Source organism: Sesamum indicum, linkage group LG2 (assembly GCF_026168435.1).
Source record: "Sesamum indicum cultivar Baizhima isolate 11 linkage group LG2, ASM2616843v1, whole genome shotgun sequence".
NCBI lineage: Eukaryota > Viridiplantae > Streptophyta > Magnoliopsida > Lamiales > Pedaliaceae > Sesamum > Sesamum indicum.
The window spans coordinates 1215001-1232484 of record NC_142658.1 but is presented as its reverse complement, the minus strand read 5'-3'; the positions used below and the strand labels follow the sequence as shown (position 1 = coordinate 1232484).

Here is a 17484-nt window from a genome sequence, read left to right as displayed (position 1 = left end):
TTCTAAGTCTGAGAACAATCAAATCATTATCAAAGATTCAATAAATATTTAAAAGCATAAATTGAGGGAGAACAAAGATAAAGAGCAAAAAGATAAAACATAGATAGAATACGGTAAGAGAGAAAAAAAAGAAGATGAAAAGGAGAAGAAAAAATAGGGGACGAAAAATGGATGAAAAATTGGGATAATCATTTTATGGGCTTAAAATTTGAATTAACTTAAAGCATTAAGAAATTTTTTTTTTTTAATAAAGTCAAATATAAATTTTACAAAAATGAACTTTGTAATATGGATCTTTGATAATATATGGATTTTTTTAATATGAAATTCATCTAAAAAGTTAATTATTTTATCAAATTATTATATATATAATTTAAAAAATTAATTATATTGATACGTGCGATTTTAGCACGGATCCAACAGACTTGGACTTCGAGCAATGAGCCCAGATCGAGCAACAAAGGATTCGAAAGAAAATAACCTGCAAAACAAAGAGTTAGCACTCCAATACCCAAGTTAGTATTAAACTTAAGGAATAATAATTCGAAATAATGAAACGTATTGAGAGAATGAATGTAATAATGTAAAGTAGAAGTAAAAATCGTGTTTGATAGTGCAGAATGAATGCAACCGAGCATTAGCTAGAATTTAGCCATTGAAGGTGTCCCCCCCAGGACATAGAGTCTCTATTTATAGCAGAGTGTCCCTCTTCGTCAAGGAACCCAGCGTGCTTCCTATTTTTGGGATAAATGGATAGAGTTGGTTGAGATAAGTCATGATCCGTCCCTATCTTTTAGCAATCTTGGGGTTAAGATCGTTATTCGAATGAGAAAAAAACCCAAAGCTGAGGAGGACTCCTAGTTTGCAAGAAGTCTAGCTGACTCAAGAGTCCGAGCTCTTGAAGGAACCTCCTCGACACACACTTTCCAAGCTAGATAGAAGTACACGCGGAGGGTTCAAATATGTGCCAAGTGTGCTCTGAAGAAGGATATGGAAATGGGTGCTGGGCTAGTTATCTGGTGTTTGGGCCATAATACTGGGCTATGCTAAGCGGGCCTCCTCCACCCGAGTTGTCGTATTTATGGAAGGGAGTCTTGGATCTTCTCGCTTGTTCTTAGGGCAGACTTTCTTAGGCCACATCCATCATATATATTTAGTGTTGCAGTTCAATTTTTTGTGGTTTATTTAAGCTCTAAATTAAAACTAAATCAATAGCACTATACGATTTTACTCAAAATTTAAAATTGCAATTTAAAAAATAAATTATAAAAAATAATTCGATTCAATTTGATTTGAGTAGTTGTGGACGGTTTGAAATTTTTTTTTATCACCCCTATTAATTTACTACACAGTATAAGCTTGTACTAGTAAATAGCACTGTCAGTCACAATAAAAGCATTATTGTATTTTATAGTGATAATCACATTATGTTTCCACGAATTTTAGTGTAATTATACGTAAATTCTTTATGATTTAAAAAATTAAATATAGCACCTCTAATGTTTGTTTCTGTTTAAATTCATTTATTAGTTAAAATTCACTAAATTTTCTAATATTAGTAAAAAAGAGAATGAATAAAAATTCATATTTACACAGAATTGCCTTATTATAAATTAAACAAATTTTTAAAAAATTGCACAAAATTTTATGTGACTAAAATTAAAAACGATGATTTTCTTGGGCCTAGCAAAGTGGGCCTAAAGTTTTGTCGTCGGCATTATGGCTCACTAAATGCTATAGCCCATATTAGTATAATACGTATGTTAAAGGCCACAGAAGATAAAGAGGATTCGGGTCTATGAATGGGAAGTTTTAGATTTGGGCGGGGTTTTCTGAATCCGGACCCAGATCCGGTAGAGCGGTAATTGTAAATCATAAGTGTATTAACACTTAGAACATAATTAAATTGATCGTAATCAAATTCAATTTGAATAAAACAATATTATATATATCACACGAATTCTTGCAAAGTTCATGGGAATTCTTTTTTTTTTTTTAATTAAAGAAAAAGAAAAAGGAATCGGGTTTCTGCATTTAATTTGATGAACAGAAGAAAAAAATGAGCAGACAATAATAATGTGAATGATGTCCTTGGAATATCAAAGGCCATTCCTCATGCATGAATTAGAGTTGATTTGGACATAAACTGATCAAGTCTTCTAACAAGAACTGAAGCAACCTGGAAGTTATCTCAGAAGGCTTGACCTTGACGTAGCAAGTGAAGTCAAGCGTCGAGCAATTAATGCACACGGATATGCCCCAAAAGTCTACTAAACTTCAGACCATGAAAGGAATTGATTAGCCTGAAATTACAGGTTGATATATAGGAAAGCTATATTCTGACATGGGTCTAGCTGCTGGTCACCGGACGTGTGGACTGGAAAAAACTCCCTGCTCAAAAATTCAAAGATGACTTTTAGCTAAGACCCGAACCCTGCACGAGCCTTTTTTCTGTTCTTGAAATATATACACAGCCAGCCTGTTAATAACCTTATAGCCATTTCATAAAGAATTCTTGAGAGAGAGAGAGAATGGATTATCATAAAAAATTTATTACTACAAAACTAGTGCAATTGTTTCTGTTTTTGCCGATTCTTTTGTGTACGGGATATGGTGTTGTTTCGGGTTCGCAAGTTGGGGAAGTAAGGTGCATAGAAAGGGAAAGACAAGCCCTTCTCAGCTTCAAACAAGGCCTTATAGATCGTAATGACGATCTCTCATCATGGGGAGCTCAACAACACAATTGTTGCACATGGAAGGGTGTGTCGTGCAATGATAACACTTCCCATGTGATTGGTTTGCAACTTCCCGGCTATCAATTGCGAGGTAACATTAGTCGTGCCCTGCTTGATTTGCAGCATTTGAATCATTTGGAATTGAGTGGCAACGACTTTGATGGGAATGAGATCCCTGGATTCTTTGGTTCTTTTGAGAAACTACAACATCTGTATCTCGCCCGCAGTGGTTTTTCTGGAATTATTCCTTATCAACTAGGGAATATTTCCAACCTAAAAACACTTGATGTCGCGCATAATTCAGCTCTAGAGGCCGACAACCTTGATTGGCTTTCTAACCTCTCTTTCTTGACTCGACTTGATTTAACTGGCATCAAGATAAATGACACGAACTGGCTACGAGGAATACACGGACTCTCTAGTCTTAAGGAACTGTACTTGGCTTCTTGTGACATTCCCCAGCTTACACCATCTTCTCTGGATTTCTTTGTTAATTCTTCTTCTCCATCTCTTGTTGTTCTTGATCTGTCAGGTATCAAGCTGAATTCTTTAGTATTTTCTTGGTTAGGGAACATGAGCACAAGTCTTGTCCGTGTAGACCTGTCTGATAATCAATTAGATGGTCTCATCACAGATGCATTTGGAAGTTTCATTTTTCTTGAGTATCTTGATCTGTCGGGGAATCGACTTGAGGGTGGAATTCCAGAATCATTCTCGGATTTAAGTCGTTTGTACTTCTTGGACTTGTCGCACAATCAACTTACAGGATTAGTGCCAGAACTGAGAGGGCTTATTTCACTGAGGGAGTTACACCTCAGTCACAATAAGCTAACAGGAATCCTAGGTGCAAGTTTTGGGCAACTTCCCAAGCTTGAAATCTTGGATCTTTCTTACAATTTCTTACAGGGCACTGTCTCTGAATCCCACTTCTTGAATCTGCACAACTTGAAAGTGCTGGATTTCTCCTTCAATTCACTTGTCTTTAATGTGACAACAATCACACCTTGGGTTCCTCCTTTTCAACTAAATGTTCTAAAACTAACATCTTGCTACTTGGGACCTCACTTTCCAAAATGGCTTCGAACACAAAGTAGTATATCACATCTTGATCTTTCTTCGGCAAAAATCTCAGATCAAGTACCAAACTGGTTGTGGGATTTGTCTCTTAGACTAGAATACTTGAATCTTTCTCGTAACCAGATAAGCGGTGAGGTCCCAGATTTGTCATCAAAGTTCTCAGGTTTTCCCACGATAGATATCAGTTACAATAACTTTTCAGGTTCTTTACCATTATTGAACCCCAACACCTCAATATTACAGCTCTCCAGAAACATGTTTTGGGGATCAATCTCATCGATATGCACCATTCGTCTCTTGTTATTCCTTGATCTTTCATATAACCAGTTATCAGGCCAGCTTCCCGACTGTTGGATGAGCATGGGGAGATTAGCCATTCTGAACCTGGAAAACAATGATATTTCTGGTGAAATTCCGCAAAGTCTAGCCGAATCTCAGCTCCCGCTCCTAACACTGCAGCTACGAAACAATAATTTATCGGGGGATCTGCCTTCCAGTTTTAAGGTAAACCAATTTATGACAATGTTGGATGTTGGAGGAAATCAACTAACAGGAAACATCCCATCATGGCTAGGAACAAATTTTAGGAGTTTGAGAGTTCTTAGTCTCCGAGACAATGAATTCAATGGAACGATCCCTCTTGAACTATGTGACCTTACTGAGATTCAAGTGTTGGACTTATCCGGGAACAACATATCAGGAAGAATTCCTGGATGTTTCAACAACTTCACTTCTTTGGTTCAACCTAACAGAACAACTGAAATGTTGAAACTTGCTCCTAGTTTTGTCTTCACAGATGGTTCTCATTTTGATGTCGATTTCTATATTGAGAATGCACTCGTTCATTGGAAAGGGCTGGAGCGAGAGTACAACCGAACTCTACGATTACTTAAACTCATCGATCTTTCCAGCAACAGCTTTGTGGGGAATATTGCTAAAGAATTCTCCTTGTTGAGAGGATTAGTATCCTTGAACCTGTCAAGAAACCTCTTGACAGGAAACATAGATTCTGAAATCGGCCAAATGGAAATGTTGGAATCTTTAGATCTTTCCAGAAACCAGCTATCTGGTGAGATTCCCATTGGCATGGCTGGATTGTATTATCTGTCGGTTTTGGACTTATCAAACAACAACTTATCCGGCAGTATTCCATCAGGCACTCAGCTGCGGGGATTCAATGCATCGGCATTTGCTGGAAACAATGGACTTTGCGGGCCTCCTCTAGCTGCATGCCTTACCCCTGATGGCCCTCCCACTCCCCACCCCACTCCCACTCATGATCAAGGGAAAGAAGACAGCATATTGGGTATGGGCTTTTACATTTCTGTGGTACTCGGCTTTCTTCTTGGATTCTGGGGATTCATTCTCATTTTGATACTTAAGAAGTCGTGGAGAATTGCTTATTTTGGCTTCTGGAACAAGATTTATGATTGGCTCTACGTCACAATTACTATCATATATCAGAGGAAATCAAGATCGCAATGGTAATATTATTAAGGGGTTTATCGTAATTTACCTCCTCTCATATTATAAATAATTAAATTATCCCCCTATAAAAAAAATAACAATTTATCCCCGTATTATTTAAAATAAAACAGTTTAGGTAAATTGTTTCATTTAAAAAATATGAGGGAGTAAATTACTGCTAAAAAATACAAGAGGAGTTAAATTACTAATTTTTTTTTTCATAAGGAGATAGATTACTCATTTGCAATATGACATAGAATTATTTGCATTTTTTTCTATTATGAAGTACATTTGTTTGTATGTATTGTAGGGGTGTGCAAAAAAACCGAAAACCGGCCGAACCGAACCGAAACCGAAAATTCGGTTCGGTTTTTTGGTCACCAATTCGGTAACCGATCCGAACCGAAAATCGAAATTCTATAAATAATAAAAAAAAATATTTTTTTTATACATATAAACATTATATAATTATATATATAATAATATTAATATTATATAATTTATATTAGTAAAACTAAAGAAAAGAGTACTATTTTTAGATATTGAATGTTAACATATTGAAGTTGTTCTACACTTGTTACTTGTACTATTAAATTAGAATTTAATTTTGGTGTTTTGGTATTTGTATTTTTGGATAAAATTGCAACATTATCCCAATTTCGGCTTAAAATATCAAAATATATTATTTTAAAAAATAAAAAATAAAAAAACGGTTTTTTTCGGTTTTAAAACCGAAAAAACCGAACTTCCGTACCGGTTCGGTTTTCGGTTTTCCAAACGGCCGAACCGCATTTTTGGTTAAGTTCGGTTCGGTTAACCGAAATGGACACCCCTATTGTATTGTGTTGATTTGGTTTTTTTTGGCAAATAGGACATCTTACTTTTGGATTCATATGTATCTCACTGTATATGCTTATAAATCCGTGTTTCCTTTTCATCTTAATCACTTTTTAGAAAAATTATAACAAGTTTTTTTTATATTTGCTATAATTATAAATATTTTGTTTGAAAAATTATTAATACCATCGATTTTAACCATCATCCAACAACTAGTCCAATCTGTTAATCTACTTTAAGTTTTCATTATGAATTTATCAAAGTAGCCTTGTGGACTATGAATTACTTACAATTTTACTTATTTTTGAATTTTTTTTGTGGACAATGTTTTTTTACAACCTTTCAAAATTTTCGATCCATCTCATTCGATTTTTTTGAAACTTTTAATTTTTTCTAAAAAAATTAAAAACTACAGTAACGATAAAATTGATAATTCCAAACGTCTACAAAAGAATTACATAATTTTCATCGACAAACATTAGGAAAATATTTGATAATTTTCCATACAAGGAAGGAATATTCTTTACTATATCGAATATTGAAAAAACTGATTGTAATTTACCTTAACTTTTGTGTCCTCGGCTTCAATAATCCTTTTACTTGGAGAAATAATAATCGATGGTCCTTATTGGGCCTACTGTAAATTTTATTGGGCCTATAAATTGGACTGATTTATGGGCCCAAGTGGGCTGCATCCCTACACAATGTAAAGTCAACTTGTTCAGGTCCATCATTTATGAGTCTGGGCTGACCGAAAGCAATCGTTAGAACAAATGTACTATTGGCTACATTTTTATGAGTTATGGACTAAAACCCTAATAAATAATAATTATTATTACTAATCATAATTAAATTTTAGTACGATTATTTAATTTTAATTATGATAATTAAGCATAGTTAAGTGTGAAATTTTTTCTAGTTAATGTTATGTGTTAGATGGTAGTTCCGACTTGGGGCGACATCTTCTAAAAAATCGAACCCAGATACGATTAATCAAAATCTTTATGACGCATCCGAATTGGTCTGCCTCATTTGAATTGATAATTGATAGAAGAAATTAAAAAATATTTATGTGAGTGAAGCATTACCATTCTTGGACCCAAATGTCTTCAAATATCACTGTCAGTCATAAATGTAAAAGACTTGAGTTTGGCAAAAAGACTAATTTATCAAGAACACAGACTTAGCAAGAAAAGCAATTATGTGATAATGCAAATCAAGCAGGGATGCAGCTTCTAACAACAATAGGCCTATCCTTTTCCATTTAGACAACCAAAAGATTGAGATGAGATGGGATGGGATGGGTATTTTCTGAGATGGGGCCAAGAATCCAGTAAGCTTCTTCCAGACAACCTCGTTTACTATCTTCAACCTGCCTCTCATAGTCACCCTCTTCTTCAAAGTTGACATATTTTTGCTAAGACCGGAACCACGGGTCGTCTCTTTTCTTATTCTTGATTCATGACATGTACATATATAAAGAGGCTGTTTTCTTGAATGAGTCAGTAAAGCTAATCATAACCTTCCAACCATTTCATTAGCTCTTGATCAGTTCTTTCCCGATAATCAGGAATGAGAGAGAGAGAGGGAATGGATGATCATAAACTACTGTTATTAGTTTTGCCTATTCTTTCACTTTGTACCAGATATGTTTTTGTGTCGGCTTCACAAGTTGGGGACGGGGGAGTAAGGTGCATAGAGAGTGAAAGACAAGCTCTGCTTGAGTTCAAACAAGGCCTTATAGACGAACATGGCGTTCTCTCATCATGGGGAGATGAAGAACACAAAAAAGAATGCTGCAGATGGACGGGTGTCGTCTGTAGCAAAAATACTCCTCATGTGATTGGTTTGCAACTGAACGGTGCAAAACTTCGTTACCAACTGAGAGGTAACATCAGTGGTGCACTGCTTGAGTTGCACCATTTGAATCGTTTGGACCTGAGTAACAATGGTTTTCGTGGGAATGGAATCCCGGAATTCATCAGCTCTTTCAAGAAACTGCAGCATTTGCATCTTATGAATTGTGGGCTCTCAGGGATTATTCCTTATCAGCTGGGGAATGTTTCCAACCTGAAAACACTTGATCTAAGTTATAATCCAGGTCTAGAGGTAGACAACCTTGACTGGCTTTCTAATCTCTCGTTCTTGTCTCTACTTGATTTGACTGGTATTAAGATAAGTGACACAAACTGGCTACGAGGAATACGGAGGCTCTCTTGTCTTAAGGAACTGTACTTGGCTTCTTGTGACATTCCACAACTTACACCATCTTCTCTAGATTTCTATGTTAATTCCTCTTCTGCATCTCTTACTATTCTTGATCTATCAGGTATCAAGCTGAACTCTTTAGTATTTTCTTGGTTAATGAACATGAGCATGAGTCTCGTCAGTGTGGAGTTGTCTGATAATCAATTAGATGGTCTCATCCCTGATGCATTTGGAAGTTCCATTTTTCTTGAGTATCTTGATCTGTCAGGGAATCAGCTTGAAGGTGAAATTCCAAAATCATTCTCGAAATTAAGTCGTTTACACTTTTTGGACTTGTCTCACAATCAACTTTCAGGATTGGTGCCAGAATTGAGAGGGTCTGTTTCATTGAGAGAATTACATCTCAGTCATAATAAGCTAACAGGGCTACAAGGTACAAGTTTTGGGCAACTTCCCAAGCTCGAAATCTTGGATGTTTCTTACAATTTCTTACAAGGCATTGTCTCCGAATCCCACTTCTTCAAACTCCATAGCTTGAAAGTGTTGGATTTATCCTTCAATTCACTTGCTTTTATTGTGACAACCAGAGTTTGGATTCCTCCTTTTCAACTAAATGTTCTAAAACTAGCATCTTGCTACTTGGGACCTCATTTTCCAAAATGGGTTCAAACTCAAAGTAATATATCGTATCTTGATCTTTCTTCAGCTGGTATATCAGATCGAGTGCCAAAATGGTTGTGGGATTTGTCTCCTGGACTACAATACTTGAATCTTTCTCGTAACCACATAAGTGGTAGAGTTCCAGATTTGTCATCAAAGTTCTCAGGTTTTCCTACAATAGATATCAGTTACAATAATTTTTCAGGCTTCTTACCATTATTTAACCCCAACTCCTCAGTATTAAAGCTCTCTAGAAACATGTTTTGGGGATCAATTTCATCGATTTGCACCATCAACTATACTAAGTTGGGGTTGCTTGACCTCTCATATAATCAGTTATCAGGTCAGCTTCCCGATTGCTGGATGAGCATGACAAAGTTATCTATTCTCAATCTAGCAAACAATGACATTTCTGGTGAGATTCCACGAACTTTAGGCCAATCTGATTGCTGGCTCCTAGTTGCACTGCAGTTGAGAAGCAACAATTTGTCAGGAGAATTGCCTTCCAATTTGAGGAACTGCCAAACATTGAGATTATTAGATGTTGGAGGAAACCAATTAATGGGGAATGTTCCAGCATGGATAGGAACATATCTTACGCGTTTGATGGTTCTTAGCCTCGGTGATAACAAATTTTATGGAACGATCCCTCCAGAAGTATGTCATCTTACCAAGATTCAAGTCTTGGATGTATCAAGGAACAACATATCAGGAAGAATACCTGAATGCTTCAACAATTTTACTTCTTTTGTTCAACGTAACAGAACCACTCGAAGCTTGATTTCGATAACTGGATTCGTTTTTTCAGATGGTTCTCGCTATGACATTGATTCATACATTGAGAATGCTCTTGTACATTGGAAAGGGCAGGAGGAGGAGTACAACAGAACTCTACGTTTCCTTAAACTCATTGATCTTTCCAACAACAGACTCGTGGGAAATATTCCTAAAGAATTCTCCTTGTTGAGAGGATTAATATCCTTGAACCTGTCAAGAAATCACTTGACAGGAAACATAGATTCTGAAATAGGCCAAATGGGAATGTTGGAATCTCTAGATCTTTCCAGGAATCAGCTATCTGGTGAGATTCCCATTGGCATGGCTGAATTGAACTATCTGGCAGTATTGGACTTATCGGACAACAATTTATCAGGTAAGATTCCGCCAGGTACTCAGCTGCAGGGATTTGATGCAATGGTATATGCTGGAAATAACGAACTCTGTGGGTGTCCTCTAGCTGCATGCCTATCTGCTGGTGGTCCTCGCTCTTCCCCGGTTATTGATCAAGACATAGAAGACAAGAATCTAGATACCGGGGTTTACATTTCTTCGGTATTTGGTTTTGTTCTTGGATTCTGGGGAGTCATTGTTACTTTGATATTCAAAAAGTCATGGAGAAATGGCTATTTTGGCTTCTGGAACAAGATCTTGGATTGGCTGTATGTGACAACCACTGTATACTTGAGACGACTGACATGAAGCTTGAGGCTGTGGTGTGTTTATAACGGTATCATCTTGTGTTGTTTTGAGGAAGTTGGGAACCTTTACATTTGGATTCGGTATTACCAGAATTATCAGTCACTCACTCTGCTGAAAGTTGGTTTGCTTGAATTTTGTATACCATCTATGCCCACCTCTACTTAGCTCTATTGCTTTCAATCCAGAGGAGAACAACGAAGCAAACATAGTAGTAAAGTTTTGTCAGTGCTTGAACTTTTGTTCAAAAATTTTCTGGTCAGGAAACATGTATAATAATGTTTAACTTGTGAATTCTTTCAGAGTTGCAGCGACGGCGATAGACGTCAGAGTTACAGGCAATTAGGAAGGAGATAGCAGAAGATTTGAAGATATTGGTAGAAGTAGAATACTGCTCCAAAGAAGGATGGATTGGATTCTGTAAAAACTTTGAAGACACTCTTTGAAGGATGGACAAATTACCACCTCTGTTACAAAGAATTATATCAGCCTATCGCAGTAAAATTACTTAAATTGAACAGAATGGTGCTAAAACTTCATCTCCAAAGAAGTCGTATGCTAATACAAAATCGCAGGTAAATAGACTTAATTGAAATTGTAAGTTAATATAATTTTATAATAAAGTATTGAAGTTGTTATAATTATGTCAATGTTTCTGAATTAAAAAAAAAAAAAGAAAAGAAAGAAAAAAAACAAGGAGTATACTTATCCTTAGAAAATTACAATTCAAAACTAAGTCATTAAACAAATTAAAAACAAAATGTGATGGCATCCACGTCTTTTCCCAAAAACATAAAAGAAAAAGAACCCATGAAGACACAAGCAAACTAAATCCAGATTTTAACTAAATCTTCACAAGTCCAAAATGATGCATGGAATGCATTTTCATAAATGGAAATTCCACCCTTCTATTAGTGGACTTCGAATGAAGAATATGTGCAATCTCAAAGCCACAGATGGAAGAAATAAAGGACAATTTACGTTGACAAATTAAAACAGAAACCCAACTACAAAAGTTCATCAGAAACAAATGCGTATCTCACACTATCGTCTAACACTAAATAGCTTGAAGGAACATATATATGTACAGTTAACTTCTGGGGTTCGATTTGTACAATCCCAGCTGAAATAATTTGAAAACACAAATAACACTATCAAGAAAAGAGGAAAACCATCATGTTGATGCAACAACCTGCTAAGGAAGGAAATCCCAAGCAGCAAATAAAGAAACAACACAGAAAGAGTTGCCTTGCAGATACCTAGGGAAATATATGCCAGAGATTTCAAATTCATGTATTTACAAAATAAAATGCAACCCCGACAATTTTGTCACCCAATACTAGAAAACGGAAGAGCTGCACCTGGAAAGAACTGTGATGCAGATATGCCAATTCCATAGTGCATTGTGGTTCCTTTATTGTTCTCTAGTTCTTCTTGGCTAGAGAGATGTAGATGATGCAAGGGGCCGCTTCACAAAGGGATGATCCAAGAGCTGCGCAGCAGTTGGCCGCCGACTTGGATCAACTTGTAGACATGTAAGTATGAAGTCCCGTGCATCACTGGAAAGAGAATCAGGAATAGGTGGTCTCTCGCCACTTCCTATCCTAAATAATGCTGTCACCTGTCACATCAGAGAGAACATATGTTATGCTCCGAAAAAACACCATACATAGTTGGGTTATTGGGACGGTAACATCCACCGCAACAACCTCGTTTAACTGGTAGCTCGAGAAACCAGTCAGCTAGTCATTCACCATCGACTAGCATGCCACTAAGGAAACAATCTTCCAATGTGGTTACCAGAGAACTAAAGTCATAGTACTTCATCAATTGATGAACTTAATCCTATGTCCCAAAATTAACAATGCAAGAATTCCTTGCATATAAAGATGACAAACTTCAATGGAAGAACGTCAATAAGTTTAACTACTGAGATGCTTTTACTTACAGCTTCCAAATTGGAGTATGGGAAACGTCTGGTTAGCATCTCCAAGACAGTGCACCCAAGGCTCCATATATCAGCTGCAAGCCCATACCCGAGGCTCCTAACAACCTGCAGCCACATAGATCAATAATCAGTAACATGTAGCACCAGAAAACTTTACTTTGTCCCTGCTCCCTTGACCTCAGCACAAAAAGGAATGAGAAAAGTTGATGACACCAATGAGTATGTTAGATTGTCAAAGGCAAATGTTTGGTGCATGGCATGCGTCTCACTTTAGCAAAGTCTGATTTCCACGAGTTTATAAATGACACTTAGTTGAAAAATAAGTGGATGTTGATCAATATCAGGCAAAGGTTTTAGATGGAATTCATGTGAGAAATAAAGAATTAGGAATCAAATCAAACAGAATTGAAATTAAAGATAATTGGAAGATTTTACATTTAGGCTTGAGAAATTCCAACTTCTTTCAGCTTTTTCATATTCAGTTTTGGCTGACAAAAGCAAGAGATCCTTCTAAGTATTCATAATTGTAGCCCCCTCCCAGTGTCAATAAAGGTAGTATGAGCCCTCTCTTAAACCAGTTGTACATCTAGATCAAAGAAAAAGACATGAGATGTGGAGTGTTATTTCTTGATAGGTAGGTCATTTCAGCACTCCATTCTTTTTACTGGGAACCAGTGACCTAATATTTGCGAAATTAAAGCAGTCCAGTTTCTTATATATTAGGGCGGGGGAAAAGAGATAAACCAACCATTAGCAACTATATCTCTTTCTAAGAATAACAGACTTCTTTAGTAGGAAATTGGAAAATTACAAAGTAACTTTTCATTATCCAATTATGCTTATTCATGCCTGCACTTTCAGAATAGCTAGAAACGTGCATTTGTTATATAGAACGTCTACATGACAGGGCTCATCTAAGCAAACAGACACTACAATGTTCTTACTATCTTAAACCACAAAAGCACTAGTACTGTATATAACTAAAAATTGCAACTTGTATAATTGCCACTTTTCCTCTTTAACAGTAATGATGGAGCTGTCTTGTATCAGATTTACAGAGAGAATCTCTATGATTTTAACAAACCAGATCAAAATATTAAAGTTTCAGCAGCAAACCTCTGGAGCCATCCACAATGCAGTCCCCTTGCAAGACTTCACATCATTCAAATTAGTGGCCTGCAGAATGACACCATCACAAAGTGTTACATGGAATAGCAACAAAAGTTATAAGAAACCATCTCAAATGCAATTAAAGATGGGAGCAGAAAAAGAGAAAGAAGAAGGGAAATGAGAGACAAAACCTTTGCTAAACCAAAATCTGCAAGTTTCACAGAACCATTAGTGTCCACCAAAATATTTGCACATTTGATATCCCTGTACAAGAGAGAAAGATAAGAGACTTCAGCACAATGTAACTTAATGGATCACTTTGCCATATGTAAATGTAACTCAATTTTCTCTCTTCCTTCTTAAAAAAATTGAAACGTACGCTTAAGCATTCTTTAAACTCAGTACTATAGGAATACGATTTTATAATGGAAGCATCACTTACTTCAAGATGACATGAACTTAGTCGCTCAAATAATAAACCATTTGAAAGGATATAAGTTGCCAGGTACTTAAAGAACAACTAGACTCAAAATCTCATTTTCACAGGGCTCGAGCAAAACGAAATTTACTATTACCACCATAGAGCTAAAAGCAAAATATTGAGAAATGCCTAGCCTAGTTACCTGTGCAACACATTTCTGTCATGCAAATATTTCAAACCATGTAAAATCTGCCTTGTATAAGCAGAGACTTGTGAATCTCGGAGGTTGTATTTCTGGTAAAGGCTCAAAAGCGAGCCTTTAACAAGCTCAAGAAAAATATAGAGATGTGATTGGTCCTACAGAAAACGTAAAAGATCAATTTCAGCATCTCTCAGCGTTAGCAAGAGAATAAAAATATGAGTTTGCAAAACAACATAATCAGAAAATCTAACATGTAAATGAGTAACTTGAAAGAAAGAAAAGAATATAGTGTGAGCTAGAATTCTTTCCAATATTGCATAAATATATTATGAGAAAATGAACTCATCAAGGTAAATAAAAATCTTAAAGGTTGCAATTGAAGCATCATCATATAAAATAAAAAGGAAACAAGCTACTAACATTAAGGAATGGAATATTGGGGGAAAGGGTTGCCCAGTGTTGTAGCAGTGCAGAAATTATGCCTCCGAAAATAATAACCATAATAACAATATCAACCAAAAATATAATAGAGTACCTTCTTTGTGCCGTAATACTGGACAATGTTCTCGTGTTCAAACTGACTTAGAAGAGCAATTTCCTGGGCATACCAACAGACAAGATACGTTTAAAAGTTAAGAGGAATTGGAAAAGAACAAAGAGATTCCACATCAGTCAATTATCATAGCAAAAAATTAGTTGTGCATGAGCAACAAGAACTATTAGTGCAGCTACCTGTTCAAGTTGGATAATGTGTTGCTTCCCTTCATCCCCTTGGTCAAGCAAAGATACTTCCTTCACAGCAAAAAAGAATCCATCACTGCAGCAAACAACAAACCTCTAATCTAAGGTTATCATCCTTTGACATAAAGCATAAAAATTTTAACAAAAACTATGAAAAGTTGAATAAAGTATGCAATGATATGAGAGATAAGTAAACTTAACTCAATTTCATTATAAGACATGAGACTTCATCAAGAAATTTGGCACCAGCCTCCCAGGGGTACTCATTATTCAGCCAATTCTAAGCAACAGGGCAGATCTTTTTTTCTTTAACAAATTAACAAGAAAGCAATAATTTTGATGAAAGCGATTACATTACAGGCTCACTAACTTCAGGAGTTTTTAAGTAAAGGCCATTTCCCATAATTACGTAGATACTCAAAGTCTAATATTAAACAAATGATTGCTCATGCTATCCAAATTACAACCAAAAGGCTTCCAACAATTTTAGAAGTTTAACAATGCACGGCAAAATGCGGCTTAATTATTTTAATATTTACATAAAAAGGAATTTGCAAACCAAGGTGGTTTTTTAAAAGTTTTACACAATTAAGACAAGTTGTTGCTTCCAGTCCAATATTTTCTTTAAAAAGAAAACAAAAATTGGCAAGTCGTTACTTTTAAGTAACAACTTTCCTTGATTGTGTAAAAGTTTTAAAACGAACTTGGTTTTTGAAATTTTTTTTTATATAATATGAAAATAATTAAGCCGCAAAAAATGCTATATCTGGCTTCATGCTCAAATTTACATTGAAAGTGCCGCGACTAAAAACTGAACTAGCGCTTACTCCGCAATTCCTTCATACACAGATCCAAATGATCCACGACCCAAGAGCTCACCCTTCTGCCACTCCAAAATAATGCGTTGACATCTCCCATTAGGTGAAATACTTGACATTGGCTCTGTTGTAGTACTTGAAGAATCATCATCATTCGAAGTCGTGGTAAAGGAACACGATCCTGAGGGCACACAGTTCTCTCCCATTGCCATTATCCTTCTGCTTGTATTCCCCCCCTGGTCCTCATCCTCATTCCCTTCTCTACCACTGACCTCAGCCCCTTCCTCATCCTCTTCCAAGCAACACCCTTGCTTAAACCTCAGAAAACTCGTATCACTCTCTGGGGCAAATGATCTCAAGATGTCCCAAGTTGAGCACTCTTTATCAATCAGAGGCAACGAGATTGAAGGTGGTGGTGCCAGAATCAGAGGCCGCATACCCTTAATACCATTTCCACGGGATTCATTTAATCTCAAACTCACATTATCACTCAAAGTTACATCACTTATCCTTGCACTAACCCCTAATCTTCTACCAGAAACAGTATCCTCACTCATATCCATATCACCAAAATCAAGACTTTCCTCACAATTCTTACTAATGATATCATCAGTATTCTCGGGAAATCCAATATACATATTACTTCCCTCAGTTTCCTGACTGATAACATCAACACAAACACTATCACCAGACACTTCAACAACTTCATCATAATTAACCCCCATTTCCCAATCCACTAGAGGCTGGATTGCCTGACTGGACATAACAGGAGCAGAAGAAGATCTCACCTTCATCGCCTCGTACTCCTCAGCTGGTATCGCGAAATCATCAATCCCCGAAAACCCCAGGGTTTGGCAGAACATCTCGATCTCGCCATCGATTCCATCTATACGGAAGCTCGTCTTGCCGCCGTACAAATCAAGCGAGCGCGTGCGTTGAGATTCCTCCTCAGAGTAGTACGACGATGATGAAGAAGCTGGAGTAGAGAACGGAGAAAACTTGTAGTTGATGTTCTTCATGGCGTTCATCCGGTCGAGCCTCGGCTTCGGCTTGGAGCTTACAGTGCTCGAGCTGCAGCTGGCGCCGGAGCCGGAGTCTGCACCAGCCTTACGGCGGCCGGAACTATGCGCAAAGAATTTCGGTATCCGATGCATAGTAACAGTGTGAAGCAAAATCCATGAATCAGAAGAACAGCTCGTTTTGTCGGAAGTTACAGTGCTCAAATGCTTCAAATTCTCTATCCGCTCTTCCCTTTCTCCTTTTGCGTCTTCTTATTGTCTCGCTCTCTGAGATTTTTGCCTGAATTATAGCAGGAAATAAGGTTCTGGTGGGGTGATCGACGCCGGCAGACGAGCACAGCTTGCAAAAAGAGAGATGCGAGTGCAGCGCCAATTTGGGGCGAGGACTGGGACTGCCTGCCAATTCTCGTTTGGCGTCTCTTTGGAGGGCTCCACTTTTTTTCATCTTCGGGTAAACCACGCTTTACTCTTTCCAGATTTTACTATATTTTGCTCTCTTGTAATCCTAAAAACGCTTAACAGTATCTTGTCTGCAGATACGATTACATCAACAATGCAGATCCGGATCAACAACAATTTTAATAAACTAGCCGTACTCATCTCATCATCATCTATAATAAATAATATTTTATATTCTAAAATATATTTTTATTAAAATAAAATATATAAATTAATACATTACAATTCAAATACATAATAGAAAATTATAAAGAATAACCCACGTGACACAATAAAAAAATTAATACAACAAAATCACAAATTGTT

At 36.6% G+C, this 17484-nt stretch overlaps 3 protein-coding genes across 3 annotated transcripts; 2 read left to right on the top strand and 1 right to left on the bottom strand.

Moving 5' to 3' along the window:
• Positions 1 to 2118: 2118 nt before the first annotated feature.
• LOC105177701 (receptor-like protein EIX2) lies at positions 2119 to 5323 on the top strand. The gene has a single exon (XM_088877437.1). It carries the CDS (start codon positions 2532 to 2534, stop codon positions 5298 to 5300), a length of 2769 nt encoding a protein of 922 aa, XP_088733563.1. The 5' UTR covers positions 2119 to 2531; the 3' UTR covers positions 5301 to 5323.
• A 561-nt stretch (positions 5324 to 5884) lies between these two features.
• On the top strand, positions 5885 to 10686 carry LOC105177691 (receptor-like protein EIX1). The gene has a single exon (XM_011100929.3). It carries the CDS (start codon positions 7689 to 7691, stop codon positions 10461 to 10463), a length of 2775 nt encoding a protein of 924 aa, XP_011099231.2. The 5' UTR covers positions 5885 to 7688; the 3' UTR covers positions 10464 to 10686.
• Positions 10687 to 11426: 740 nt separating this feature from the next.
• On the bottom strand, positions 11427 to 17159 carry LOC105176493 (mitogen-activated protein kinase kinase kinase 1). The gene is made up of 8 exons (XM_011099312.3): positions 15710 to 17159; positions 14874 to 14958; positions 14677 to 14739; positions 14142 to 14296; positions 13710 to 13782; positions 13525 to 13584; positions 12409 to 12513; positions 11427 to 12081 (listed from the first exon to the last, which is right to left on the bottom strand). The coding sequence occupies exons 1-8, from the start codon at positions 16852 to 16854 to the stop codon at positions 11899 to 11901; spliced, it is 1869 nt and encodes a 622-aa protein (XP_011097614.1). The 5' UTR covers positions 16855 to 17159; the 3' UTR covers positions 11427 to 11898.
• Positions 17160 to 17484: the final 325 nt, after the last annotated feature.

What these genes read in the sequence shown, in the direction of transcription:
- LOC105176493 (XM_011099312.3), bottom strand. Translation starts at nt 16,854, where the DNA reads ATGCATCGGATACCGAAATTCTTTGCGCATAGTTCCGGCCGCCGTAAG. An exon ending in AGTATTACGGCACAAAGAAG is followed by an intron (nt 14,297 to 14,676) that starts GTACTCTATTAT and finishes CGTTTTCTGTAG; the next exon opens with GACCAATCACATCTCTATAT. An exon ending in CAGATTTTGGTTTAGCAAAG is followed by an intron (nt 13,585 to 13,709) that starts GTTTTGTCTCTC and finishes GTCATTCTGCAG; the next exon opens with GCCACTAATTTGAATGATGT.
- LOC105177701 (XM_088877437.1), top strand. Translation starts at nt 2,532, where the DNA reads ATGGATTATCATAAAAAATTTATTACTACAAAACTAGTGCAATTGTTT.
- LOC105177691 (XM_011100929.3), top strand. Translation starts at nt 7,689, where the DNA reads ATGAGAGAGAGAGAGGGAATGGATGATCATAAACTACTGTTATTAGTT.